General features: G+C 33.7%; 1 protein-coding gene and 1 long non-coding RNA gene across 4 annotated transcripts; one reads left to right on the top strand and one right to left on the bottom strand.

Annotated features, from left to right (window-relative positions):
• Window positions 1-53: 53 nt before the first annotated feature.
• LOC115439841 lies at window positions 54-10,782 on the top strand. 3 transcript variants are annotated; one of them, XR_003938302.1, is made up of 6 exons: window positions 54-68; window positions 248-392; window positions 1,239-1,466; window positions 8,801-9,784; window positions 10,025-10,152; window positions 10,521-10,782. It is a non-coding gene; the product is annotated as an uncharacterized LOC115439841 (long non-coding RNA). The 3 variants fall into 3 exon arrangements; XR_003938303.2 differs by having other exon boundaries at window positions 63-106; XR_005112320.1 differs by lacking the exons at window positions 54-68; window positions 10,025-10,152 and having other exon boundaries at window positions 259-392.
• Window positions 10,780-14,319, bottom strand: LOC115439840. The gene is made up of 6 exons (XM_030163863.2): window positions 13,419-14,319; window positions 13,065-13,135; window positions 12,621-12,745; window positions 12,268-12,387; window positions 11,710-11,791; window positions 10,780-11,144 (listed from the first exon to the last, which is right to left on the bottom strand). Exons 2-6 carry the CDS (start codon window positions 13,112-13,114, stop codon window positions 10,991-10,993), a joined length of 531 nt encoding a protein of 176 aa, XP_030019723.1. The 5' UTR covers window positions 13,115-13,135; window positions 13,419-14,319; the 3' UTR covers window positions 10,780-10,990.
• Window positions 14,320-14,453: the final 134 nt, after the last annotated feature.

Here is a 14,453-nt window from a genome sequence, read left to right as displayed (position 1 = left end):
TCATAAAGATAAACCCCCTTATTCATAGACGTTTTTTATCGAACGATCGAGTAAGGCTGTGATAACAAGTCTGTTTCTCAGTGCTGACGGCATGGCAGTCTTCGCAGTGCGTAGACGTAGGGCCGTTGTGATTGGCTAACATTGAAATACAACAATATTAACCAATCACAACGGCCCTATGTCTATTTCTCAGTGCCGTTGGGCACTGAGAAACAGGCTTGTTATCACAGCTTTACTCCGTCCTTAGATAAAAAACGTTTATGAATAAGGGGGAAAGACTTTATAAGGCGTCTCTAAACATAGACTAATATATAATACTGAAAATTTGTACGCAGTGGTTATATTCTGTTTGGAAATCTCTAAAGTAGTGTTATATTCTCCTTCATTTTTGAGTAAGTATATACAATAAATATTATATGTCTTTTATTCTATTTTGATTATCTCTCTTTGCTGGCGAGTATTCTCTTTATTTCTGAAGTGTATTTATCCATCAAAAGGTAGGAACTTGTTTTTATTTTATTAGGTCATTGTATTGTTCAATAATTGATGAATAATGAGTACTTAAATTTCTAATTTCATCTACTTGTATGGCAGAAAATGTAAAATAGATATTTTTTCTTTATATCGATGGATGACTATACAATATACATGAGTCATATTTATCTTTCACATTCAACTATCCTTTTAATAAAAATAGAATCATTGGTGTCCTTGATTTGCCTTTTAATTGTGTCTGACCGAAGTTTTTAACCGACTTCAAAAAAGGAGGAGGTACTCAATTCGACTGTATGTTTTTTTTTGTTACGCGATTACTCCGCCATTTGTGGACCGATTTTCAAAATTCCTTTTTTTGTTCGAAAGGGGCCGTTCAAGCACCGGGTCTAGTGGTTGTCCGGCTGCCAGGCGCCAAAGGCATAATACTTCGGACTTAAAAAAAGTTCGTAAAAATAAGATGCATCAAAAATTATTTCGCACGTGGCGCCCGAATAGCTTAGGCTGGTCCTGAATGAAAATTTAATTAGTATATCTAACACATATTGTTATTTACTTTCTGAGTGTTGTTATTGTAGGCATCAAAATTGAGTAAAATAAGTTTTTATACTATAATTTTTTTCTTGCTTGTGGTTAAAAAAGAACATTCACAAACAACACTCATATAAGTAATTAGTGTTTTTCATAAAATATTATATTGTTCATAAATCACTTTTAGTCTTCATACAATATACTTAATATTGCAGAAGTACAATGGGGCTGATTGCAGCAATAATAGTGCAGTTGTTTGGAGGAGCAGCGATTTACCTCACTGGTGGATTACTTCTTCCATTGTTGGGGCCATTGTTGGGTTTTAGTTCCAGTGGTATTGTCGCAGGAAGCTTGGCTGCCGGGGCCCAATCATACTATGGAAACCTTGCTGCCGGCAGCATCATATCTCTGCTGACTTCTGCTGCCATGGTGTCACCTACACCGTAAGTGTGCTTCAATATAAATTATTTTGCATTAAAGTAAAATGCCACATATATGGATGCTTTTTCTATTGTTAACATGTAGATTATATCTACCTATCTATAAGTAGATAATGCAGTACTCAACTAATGTATGTAAATGAAAAGCCTTCTTTCTGACTTTTCTTTTAGATTTATTAGTCTGTACTAGGGTGGTAATTCTACAATAAGACATATTGCATCCATAGGGGATGCAGCAAAGAGGAAAAATAGTTTTTTTTTTATTAAACACTTATCTTATGACTTAAGTCCTTTTTATGTACACATTTACGTAAGGACAAGTCACTTTGTGCATATTTAGTTGCATATTATGAAGCCAGGGTAATTATATTGGGCAGGAAGAGACATCAAGAATAGGGTAGATATTTTTTTGACTAGGAAAGGAATTTGGACGTAATAAAACGATTATTAAAATTAACTTTTATATAATGTACTTAACAAAAATTAAGAGTATCATTTTTGATTTACAGTCATCTAGTTATTCTTTACGCGTTAAGTTTTTGCATGGTGCCATTAACTGTAACAACAATGAAATAACAATATGTCAATAAAATCGGATCATAAACAATGAAATAAGCCGCGCACACACATGAAAAACATCCCTGAATAAAATAAGGAATAAACACAATTCAGAATACGATCGAATTCGCTGTAAACTGTACGTAATAAATTTCTTGCCAGGGGAAATGTGGCAGGTGAGAAACGTTTTCTGCAGTAATTATTTTTTTGACGTGTACATGTTAATTATGGATTAACAATATGTCGCTTGTCAACTATTACCCTATTATTGATTTTAAGCTGTAAATCATCACTACATAGTATAAAACAAAGTCGCTCTCTCTGTCCCTATGTATGCTTAAATCTTTAAAACTACGCAACGGATTTTGATGCGGTTTTTTTTAATAGATAGAGTGATTCAAGAGGAAGGTTTATATGTATAATAATAGCATCCATTAAATAGTGGAGAAATACTGTTATTTTGTTATGTTATACCCGTGCGAAGCCAGAGCGGGCCGCTATGTTTTTATATACAACGTTCACAGTTTTTCTGTAGTGTATTTAGTATCAGCATTGCACCCGTGCGAAGCCGGGGCGGGTCGCTAGTATAAAATAAATTAAGTAAATTATACATATAAATTTTATGACCTACCAGTGGAAACAACACATTGACCTTGCAAAACGACTGCTCAAGAATGTAAGGTTGCGCCAACTAACCAACGACAGCGAATTACCGTCTCATTTGTTTAGTGTAACTTACTTCTCGTTGATGCGTGTTTTTAAATGCATTTGAAACATTGCCAATTAATATTTTATTTTGTTTTAGCGATTTTAAAATTGTCAGGGTAAATACACAAAAAGCGGGACAAAAATAAAGTTTGGATATTTTTGTATTATTCCTTTATTATACTTAGGTATACAATGGTGCTAAATATAGTTTAACTGGAAAAAGAAAAAATATTCTTTGCATGTTTAACCAAAAACGCCAATGGGACAAACCTGGGCCCTTATTCTGTATGATAATGTAAACGCGTAACGCGGCCGTGTCATGTTATCTTCGAGAAATGTGCGTGGAATGGTATTCTGTAAGCCAAATTTCTATAGTAATAAACATGATGCGTTGTGTTACGTGCTTGTTACACACTGTCAAAATAACGTGCGGGATAGAGAATAAGGCCCCAGGGTAGACTTTTTCAGACTTAAATACGTAATTTCAGAAAATATGTGTTTTATTTGTGCAATATAAATGCAAATTGCAATGAATTTTATAAAAGACATTGAGATGCTGCAGTTTATTGCATAAAATGACAAGACATAGAATTAAAATCTGTTTAATAATCATTGCCGTGGACATTACCTATTATCGTATAATGACCCTCTAAAGAAACTTACTTTGACATAATATATTGAATCAGCCACATGCCCTGTTTAGGGTAAGGCCAAAGTGCAAAGCATATTAGCTCACGTTTCGGCAGCTTTTTTAGGTTCAATATAACGGGGGTGCATTGATCTCTTTAGCTGACCTGGCTATATAAGTCTAGACTTGAGAACTGCAATTATACGGCTAACATTTAACACCAGTCGCTATGTACAATCAGCAAAGTTGGCGGTCGACCACCCTAAGGGTCAAAATAACTTGGCAAATTTGTTTTACTACGTTTGGGAGGCGGGGTTTGGGATCGATTGCATAGATCGATATCAGTCGTAAGTCTGCTGGCTACCTGCAATGACGTTACGTAACACTACCGAACCGCTGCTGAGTGTATAATAGAAAACGAAATTAAAATTGATGCGCGCACGTCTATGCTATGACGATAATTCCTATACTTGTAAGATGCATATCGTCGGCGTAAGGAACGTAATAACAAAAGTTTTATAGTTTGGAGACAATCGCGATTTACAGTGTTTATATTGTTAAATTTTTTGGCATTATTTTTTAATAAATAAGAAACGACATTATGTTAATTATTTTATATCATATTATATGCCTGATTACCTTCTTTTTAACTTTTAACAAACCAAACTTTATGTTGTATTAAAAAATAATCATTTTAAAGCAATTTCCGCCATATTTGTCACAACTATATTTTGTTAGTAAATTATGATTAGCTACTTTTTAAGCCGTTTTTTTAGTTTTCGGTCTCTTTAAACCCATAGTCTATAATTAATTTATTAAATAAATTCAATGACTACATAATATTATGATTGAATTTTGAATCGTAAAAATTTAAACTGTTCAGTTTATTCAATTCGTGCAATAATTCATATTATAATAATAAATCATAGTTAATAGATTTCATTATTTGAATTGTTATTTTATTTTATTTCAAAAACTTAGACGATAACATTTTATTCCAATCTCTGTATTTACAAATATTATGTATTAACATTAAAGTTAAAATAATTGACCTAAAATTATTAGCTTCTTGGAGATATTGTTTTTTAATTTTCCTCTTAATGATCTTTTTTTATCTTAAATATGAATAGTTTTTGAGTTAATAACGAAATACCTTTTTTTCATCCTAATTTGAACTATTTAACACCTTTTTGAAGTAGTTAATTGGACTATTTATCGATATGCAGCGATTATTATTTATTGAATTTGAGGCGAGTTTAAAGATTTTATGTGTAGGTGGTAATATGCTTTTATTAGAGTAATATTGAAAGGCCAACATTTTTATTGCTGCAGATGTTGTTTGAAAAGAATAAATATATCACATAAAAATGGTTTGTTAAAGAGCGCATTTTTATCAATGTTTGTATTGACACCGGTCTTACGTGGACGCATTTATCGTTAAACTGAGTCGATTGTTATGCTATTGAATTTAGAGGCATTTAAAGATTATAAGTGTAGGCGTAGATTTGAATTCTTATTACAGTAGTATTTGCAAGGCTAACATTTTATTGCTGCACATGTCCAGTTTGTAAATTTTAGTTACTTTCTTTAGCCAATTATTTAGTTTTCGCTGAGATAAAACCCAAAGTCTATAATCAACTTACAGTTATTGATTTTTTACCGATTTAATAGCTGCATATTATGATTGAATTTTGAATTATATAAATTACTTAAACAGTTTATTTAATTCGTTAAATCATTCACATAATCATAAATTATTGTTATTCGTTTCATTATTAGAAATTATTATATTTTTTCTCAATTGTTTTTATGCTTTTTTTGAACATTTTATTTACTTTTAAAGGACATTTCCGTTTTTGTATGGGCGCTGGTTTTATGTTTCGAATAAATTCCAACCAACCTCAAACTTATTGAATAATAATGTGCCAAAAATTAGTAACTTGGAGTCATTAAATAATAATTTTAGACCCTTCATTGATAAGAAAAATAAGAAAGAAAAGTCATGGCTGAGTAATTCATACAAATAATTTCACGATTCGTCAAAAGATATAACTACGTGTTTTTTTTTTACATAAGTAAGTGTTATTATTATCATTTACGGATATAAAGGGAAAAATTTTAAAAATAAGAAAATTTGAAAAAAAAAATATTTGCAGTAAGTAATTATTTTCAGAGATAACTAAACAAGATTTTTGATTACTTAACTTTTTCGGGATGCCTTCCAAATGTAATAACGTTTATATTTGCAGAGTACATTTTAAGTCTAATAATTAAAGTAAATAATATTTTTTAAATCTCACAATCAAATCTTTCAAATAAAATGATTTATTTCAATAGGCTCGAATTGTGAACCAGTCGATGAGGCTCACGCACATATCGCTACGATATATAATTATCAAAAGTTAAAAATCGAATATAGTAGATAATATATTTGCAACACCAATAAATAATGAGATACACATGTAAAATGAAATTTCGTAGAAAGGCCATGTAAATAAAACACATTTTTTGTTACTTCAGTGATATGATTTAATTGTATTCATTACAAGTTTGATACGCTCAGCAGGCAGGTTGAGTAGAGTGTGCGCTCTGGATCGGTTGGCGATGAAGCTCTCATCCGCATCCTAGTGTATACATCGAGGGACAGTGGTTCTCTGTAATACAATTAAATTATATATTAATTACTAAAATCTATTATTCTAATAATATTTTAACGTAATGACTACAGTGCCAAAATAATAAAATTTATATGGGAGCAGAACGCCAGTGCGGCCGACACAAAATACGTGGGTCAAGTACGAAATAATCCAAATTAAGTAAAAAATCAGCTCTGTTTTCCATAATTGCACACATTTTATTGAGATAAAAATCCCAAATTTGCATTAAATCGGATTGTAATTCTACTTTAATTCAGTGCTACATATTATGTAGTTGTAAAAGAAACAATAATAACAGAAACCTCTGGGTTAAACTGGGTGGGACTTAAACGTCTATAAGCGGATCTTACAAACGCGCCGACATAGTTACTCTAGTTAAGTAGTGGTAATATGATTTCTTACTCTAGTAAGAAATCATATTACCACTACTTAAAATCTTTAAACTCGTCTAAATTCAATAAACAATGGACGCCGCTTTCCGATAAAGGCGTCGACATGGAACTGGGGTTAACAAAAACATAAAAAAATGTCGTCCTCTAACAAAGACCCTTTTATGTGAAATCTTTACACTTTTAAAGTGCACATGTGCAGCAATAAAAATGTTGGCTATGCAATATTACTGTAATAAAAAGAAATTATCGCCTATCCATAAATTATTTATACTCGTCTATATTTTTGGCATTAAATAAAAATTATTAATAAAGGAGATAGAATTTCGGGCGTCTTCTTCTTTAAATTGGAAATTTCCTCCCTATTTCTTATTTTTTAAGTTATCGAAGAACCTCTTTATCCTCTTAATAACAATTGTATTTTTTAAAGTGCCAATGAACACTAAAGATTATTTTTCTAGACGTCATGTTATCCAAATCGAATGAGCTATCACTCATATTTTTGGATCTTTATAATACATAAATTGACACCTTTTTGAGCTTATTGACTGGACTAAAAGGCTTACCGGCCTGTCTCAATATATTCCCAACATTAAATTAGAGTTTACTATTAAAAGTTGACGGTAAAAGTTACGCTTAATGCTACTGCTGTTTCAATATCGAAAACTCTGAATTTTTAACTGAGATCAAGAAAAGATAGGTAACACCTATAAGTATAGTGAGTATAACCGTCGAAGTAGTTTATTTTTGCATTGAGTACTTTTAAGTTTTCCAATTATATTTCTTTTCAATATTTTGACATTTGATTATTCGTAAAGCAACTTAAATAACATACTACATAGATTACTACAAGTATGATCAATAGCACTATGTTAATTTTTTGGCAAAAAAACACACAATGACTAATGATATTTGACCCTACGATAGATAGGATAACCTAAGATTAATTTAAAATATAATAAGTAGCATATTTAAGTCTGTTTTACACAATTAAAGGAATAAGTATTCATCAAAACTCAATAATATTATAATTATATTTAAAAGAGCTTAAAAAGGTGGTCTATGTTGGCTTTAAATATAATTAATTATGATGACCAATAATTAAAAAAAAAAAGCCATAAACCGCGATTTTCTCAAAACTGCAAAATTTTAATTATTAGTTCTCTGCCCTGACGATATTTTTGCCACGCATATTAACGTCCACTAGTTAAAATTAATATTAAAATATTATATAGTATAGTATGACTGATTTACTTACTGTAATATTTAATTCCCGGAATATATAATCCATGGTGCAGTAGTCACATGACGGGTCGGCGACTAAGTAATTAAGAGTCCAGTAAACGAACATAAGTCTACGTAGTGGCAAGATATCGGTGTCCGTAAACGAAAAAATAATTGTGAGCAAAATACTACTGGTACTCAATAGTTGCGTGCGCGTCGTCAATCAGTAAAATACAACTAAAGTAAACAATAATAGTTATCTGCTGTTCCTTTCGCACATCTCCAAAACTGTCGTAATTGGTGAAATATGAGACAGGGGCGTGTCTAAATATCTCGGGACATTAGACCGGTCAAGCAAAATGTGTTTGGAAGTGTACTAGCACCAACTTGTCCGATTGTACCTATCGTAATTACACCGACGCCGCGCTGACGCAACGTTTACGTTTTCAGGCCTAGAGAAACACTATATTTACTGTATAAATTTTCCATTGCGTACTCGACTTGTTCAAATTAATAAATACAGATGAAAAATTAAGGAGAGTATCCTACGACTTTTTTCTGCACACAAATACCTTCATTACCGCTGTTGTTGTTGTTTTTGGGGATCTTAACACAATGAATATACACAGAAAACAGGTACCTTTAGCTACATTTTGCGTAGGTATAGCTGTATAGGGTGTCGAAGCATAATATAAAACAAAACTGTCAGTACTTGGGAATGCATTGTTTGCAGAACAACTCGAAAATATAAGTAGATAATTTAATAAAAAGATCCGCACACTACGTACGTAAAATCCAAGGAGTTTGGGTTTGGGGGTGGTTGATTATGGAGATCTAGATATATGCCCCGTGACTCGGAGGCATCTAGAAAAATTCATCACGGCATCCCTTGCCTGTCGTAAGAGGCGACTAATCGGAGCTTAGAGTCGCGGGGCAGCAGGTGCTGCTCGCTCGACTGCTGATGAAGGCCACCGCGGGTTTTGGTTGCTATGCTGGTGTAGGGCATATACAGTGTCAACATTAAGCCGTAAGACCGGTGAAACCAATATAACTTTTCCAATCACCCCCCAGGTGGCGGTAACGGTGCGTTTTTCCCCGCGAAAACATATAATTTCCTGTACGCTCATGTCAATAAGTATCTTTTTTGAATAATGCATTATTTGATTGTTGCAGGTAATGCGGTCCAGAGCAAATAGTTTAACAGCAGTAGATTTGTATTTGTAGTAAATTGCTGTTGATTGTTGCTCATCACATAATATAAAATTTAAAAAATAAATGATGTTTAATTAACATTATTACCCTGGTCCTAATCGTTATGGTTATACATACTTTGTCTAAATAACGCGTTATAGTAGATGGGTTAGGTAGGGTAGATAAGATTTGTTGTTATAATTTCCACGCGATTCTTTCACCAGAATAAAGTCTCACCGTGTAATATTCCGGGATAAAAACTAGCTTAAAAAGATAATTTATTAATTTAAGCCAATCTGTGAGTATTTTCCAAATTTATTTTAATTTTTTTTAAGTTTAGTTCTATTAAAAGCGCAGATGAATAAAGATGTATGTACTCTTTATATACATGTGCAAATATGCAGTAGTAAATAATAAGTTTATTATTTTTTTTTCCGGGACAGTGCACTGTGACTACTGTGAGAGACCAGGACACAAGAAAAGCTGCGCACAATACAAGTAGTGAAATAATGCACACCCAAAGATCTATCCATTTTTAAATATGTATCACTTATTTGAGAACCATTTAATTTAAATGGATTGCAGTTTCATTAACTTTTTGGTGAGTGGTGGCCATAAATAGCAGAGAGAATATATCTCAGAGTTTCCGTGCATATTATAATTCTCTTTGTCTCAGAGAATATATTGGCATATTATGACAAAGATATGACTCAAAGTATATGACAGTATGACTTATGTCGTATAGATTAGGAATAACATTATAACGCAGATAAATCTAATGTAACTATGAATAATATAGTTGTGCTGAATGCAATAAATTAATCAATATTTATAAGATATGTAGCATTTCTATTACAATAATGTGTATTTAAATCATTTGTGTACCCATAAATGCTGTGTCAAAATGGGTTGTGTATGTTGCTCGCTGAGCTCCTTCGTTTCTATCCTTTTAGATGCGTTAGAAAGGTAAAACTTATCCTACCCCTTTAACAGTATCTTGCACTTATTTACATTATTTCTATTTCTTACTACTGTAAATGCAGGTTTTTAAAGGTTTTGGATGTTAGAATTAAATGCAAAAAGAAACTACTGAACGGATTTGGATGAATTTGACATTCAGATAGCACTTGTCCTTTTTTATTCCGGGAATTTGTACAGTAACACCTAGTCCTCAAAGTAATAATGAAATATTTTATTATTTGGTAGAGTATCGCTATGTACAGTGTGTGCAATGCTAACATGCTGTCTCATGTTGACTATAATCACGGTTATGGTGATGGGAGTTGGCATCGGTTATCATTACTGCTTCGTGCAAAGTTCTGTCGATGCTATGGGTACGTAATGAAAATATTAGGGCCTATGCGGACGGTGTATTTTATACGCGGCGGGCCAACCGCAACTATAAACCGAAGGCTACGAGCCCGACGCTTCGAGCGTATTGACTTTGTGGCGCAGTCTACAACCGTCAGCGCCGAGCGTCAAAAACAAATGTACGCTTGCAGTAAAGCGAATTCGCTTGAAACGTCAAGCTCCTTTTTCGGTCATGAGGTGCAGAGATGCAGATTACAGCCATGTACTTACTTAAAAAAAAGTTACACGTAGGCGTCTATAAAAATACGCCACCTGCATAGGTATAATATTTATAATTTACCATCATGAAAATTAATTATTTCATTTGATTATATTATTATTTATTTTATAGCCAAGGCAGCAAAATCTGCCGGTGCATTGCGTTCGCGTCCTGAGCCGGGTCACGTGATGCGATCAGTGGACCGGGCGGTAAAGAGAGGGTTTGCGCATCGGGTCAGCAGGCGTGGAGTAGATGGCATGCTACTAACGAATAACAATACTGACATCTTCGTCAATCAAAATGATACCGGCGGGAATAAAACCAATTTCACTAATTATTGATACTTACAATAGCTATTCTAAGAATAATAAAACCAATTTTATTTATACACAAATGTTCATTTTATTCAAGTTCCAACATGGTTTCATAACTAATGAAAAATATTAATTTTAACCACCAAATTTTCATATGATTGTCTTTTATATTTGATGATCAATATATCCAATGAATAAAATCACGGTATATAAAATTGACAGTTCTAAAGTCGGATTTAGAAACAAAACTTACAAAATTTAACTGAAACCCAAGTTTTTAAGGCAAGCTCACTTAGTCAGTATATTTGGTGGCTCAGTACTATTTAAGGGTCTTAAGAAAGGCATATCGGTGGTCGTGTTGTTCCGAGAGCGACGGAAACGGCCGATGAGTCTTCTTGCCAGCTCCCTTTCGTGCGGTGACAATTTTGGCTCCTCTGGTGGCCTGGATAAGATAATATCTTTGTCGTGAATACATATGCAGGCAAAGTCGCAATAGCCCTTATGAATACAGCTAGTGGCGACCTTAATAAACGCGAGACACTCGAGGCTGGAAGGAAAAATATCTACCAGATTTCTAATTTAGGTTTGTATTTCGCGGTAAAAAGGACGTCCAGAACAATTTATATTTGAGGAAAGCGCAGTTTTTATACCTCGCCTATTTTTTGACATTTTGGCGTTCTTTCCCACCTAGCGCCTTAAGCTACAGTTCCACTCGTTCTACCTTTTGGGAGTTGATTGCAGAGTTCTATCCCGGGACATTACTAGTACATGGGCACTAATACAGTATAGTAATTTGTAAACCTGTTTCGGAGTCGCAATTCCCTTACCAATGGGGCCGCTTTAAGGTTATTATTAGGAATGTTAATGAACTTTATCGTCTCATTGGTCTAGTGACATACTTAGAACCGTAGGCTCTGAGTTCGAATCCCAGACCACATAACAAAAATCAGTGCGAGTTGAGAAGAAAATGTTGTAAAACTGGCTTATAACTTCAAAGAATGACTAACCTTTCAGTCTCCAGAAGTACGATAGGCGTTTCTGTAGCCTCCATGAAGATTTTTTCCACTGGTTTTTGTGTTCGGTATACTTCTGTAATATATAACATAATAATATCAGCCCTGTTTTATATACCGTCCCATTGCTGAGCACGGGCCTCCTCTACTACTGAGAGGTATTAGGCCTTAGTCCATCACGCTGGCCTAGTGCGGATTGGGAGTCTTCACATACCGCCAAAATTCCTACAGAAAATTTATCAGGTATGTAGGTTTCCTCACGATGTTTTCCTTCACCGTTAAAGTAAGCGATAATTCACAAAAAATACACACATCATTTGAGAAAAGTTAGAGGTGTGTGCCCTTTCGAACCTGGACATTTGTTTCGGTAGTCCGTTCCATACCCAACTAAGCTGTTGACGCTTACATACTATACTTTTGTAATGATAGATAAATATAAGGTATAATTCAGAGCTTAAATTAAATTTCAAATTGAAAAAATGCGACGAGGAAAAAATACGTCCGCATATTCCACAGAATTGATTTACATTTCATTTCAATAGTTAAACCAACCTAGTAAAGGCTCAGGAGCGTGTTCCACTTCTGATCTATTGACAGCCAGCAGTCGCACCACAGGGCTCTCAATGCCCGCTCTTCGCACCATTGGCGCTTCTGTCGTTGATCTTGATGACACTGTCAATAAAAAGGAATTATTTTATACAAAAATCTTTATAACAGGAGTTACGTCGCCATAAGGAAAAGTCGAAGACGACAACAACCATTATAGTTAGATAAAAGTTAATGTTATAAATCAATTTTGTTCAAATAAATAAGTTTATGCTCGCCGTGAACACTAGTCCACGGGTTTTATAATTTTTCATCTTTTTGGGAATCAATGATTTAAATAGAATTAATATGATACTTACTGGCAAAAGAAGCGAGCTCCTTCTGCGCGTAGTGGTACCCGACTGAAATGCCGTAAACCATCAGCAAAATGACGGTGAACATCATTAACATCAGAACGAAGGCGCAACAGGTCCAAGTTAGTACCCTGCACAGGTAATATTGCGTATCTTCCATTTGGCCTTATCCCAAAATGTGGGGTCAAAAAATGTTGCGGAAAAAACTTGGCTTTGTTCATGACCGATCACCTATTTGATGTCAAATTTCTTTGGGGGATACACTACCGGAGTAATCAAGTTTGAAAATTTACATAAAGTATTGACCTAGGATGCTAATTCCTGACCTGGTACACATCTAATATACATTAGGGCAAGAAAGCGACTAAATATCTGGGCCAAAAATCGTGTACTCAATATGATTAATAAATAGATATTATATCTAGAGCAAAGTAGAAAATTATCACTCACCGTTCGGCGCAAAACGTCATAGAACAGAAAACGGACTGAATTAAACCCATTCCTGCTGATTGGCAGAATATCTGTTAAACATTTAAATAATTTATACCATTTTAAATACTAAGTATTGCTTGCGGCTTCGCTTGGTAATAGGGGACTCTTTTACCTATACTATCAAAACTAGTCTTTGGTTAGAACGTAAGTTATTGCAAAAAGGCGGATTCGTCTCTGAAGACGGAATAGCGCGCAGATTATAAAGATATCCCAAGAAACAGATGTAAGCTTTTAACTTTTAAACTCGGCGAATAAAAATATTCTAGCCAAATTCTACAAAGAGACAATGTTTCTATATATTTCCATACTTACTTTTCATTAGATAATTCAAGGAACAACTAAAATACAACAGATCCGAGATTCAGTAGCATATTATTGGTAAAACATGATTTTAAATAAATCACTTATCTTTATACATCTGCAAAGTGCATTATTTTTTAATTGTCAAAAATATTATAAATGTCAAAATATATACAGTAGGCTAGTGAGAAAGAGAATTTAACCAGTACGTTAAGTTTCTTAGGGATCCGTAGGTACCAACTCTGTATGATCTTAGTTTTTTGTTGCCATTGCTTGTGCTCTCTGCTATTCTTCGTTTCCGTGCACCTTAGCTCTCTGTATTTTTTTTAAATATATATCTTCCTAGTTATTTCGTGTTTATTTTCTTATCTATGCTGTCTTTCTCAGGCTTCTGTAATTGCGAGTGCTTGGTTCTACAGTCTTAATTCTCTTTGTACAGTCTACACTTATGTCAAATGTGTTATCCCAGTACCTCTTTGTCGTTGGTGTCTTATTATAGTCCACTTCGAGTTGAACAATTGGCAAAATCACTTATGAAATAGTGGAGCCATTTTTAAAAGAAGAAGAGTTTCTTAGGGCAGATGTTTAATCGTCAGATGTAAATGATATCCTGATTAAAATAGAGAAGTCCATCTACACACATTATAATTTATATCTCTTATATTACAATTAGAAATTGTTCGTGATTAACTATATTGTAGGAATAGTTTTTATCTAACGACAGAAAGATTTTTGGTGGATTGGGGGGTTACATACAAAATTTTAGTTTCAGTAACCCTCCCCTACCTTTACAGACGAACTGTCTAAAGCAGCTTACATCTAGCGAGTTCAAACTAGCCTCAAATTTATATTTTTCGAAATATAGGCCACATAGTATGAGCCGCTTCGCATGTCATGCCTGCGTGTGTCTATTTTGCGATGAGCAAAAAAAAAATATCCCGATTGCAAATGTGGCGCCTCTGTTTCAAAATATGATACGTCACAAGCCAATGCCGCGTTGTGCTTTATTTAGAAATTCATAGCATTACTAATAGGCAAAACAACTAC

The sequence above is a fragment of the Manduca sexta genome, chromosome 14, assembly GCF_014839805.1.
Source record: "Manduca sexta isolate Smith_Timp_Sample1 chromosome 14, JHU_Msex_v1.0, whole genome shotgun sequence".
Lineage (NCBI taxonomy): Eukaryota > Metazoa > Arthropoda > Insecta > Lepidoptera > Sphingidae > Manduca > Manduca sexta.
The sequence above is the reverse complement of the archived record's forward strand: the minus strand, read 5'-3'. Positions and strand labels throughout refer to the sequence as shown.

What these genes read in the sequence shown, in the direction of transcription:
- LOC115439840 (XM_030163863.2), bottom strand. Translation starts at nt 13,114, where the DNA reads ATGGGTTTAATTCAGTCCGTTTTCTGTTCTATGACGTTTTGCGCCGAA. An exon ending in ATGACGTTTTGCGCCGAACG is followed by an intron (nt 12,746 to 13,064) that starts GTGAGTGATAAT and finishes TTACCTGTGCAG; the next exon opens with GGTACTAACTTGGACCTGTT. An exon ending in GTACTTCTGGAGACTGAAAG is followed by an intron (nt 11,145 to 11,709) that starts GTTAGTCATTCT and finishes TATCTTATCCAG; the next exon opens with GCCACCAGAGGAGCCAAAAT.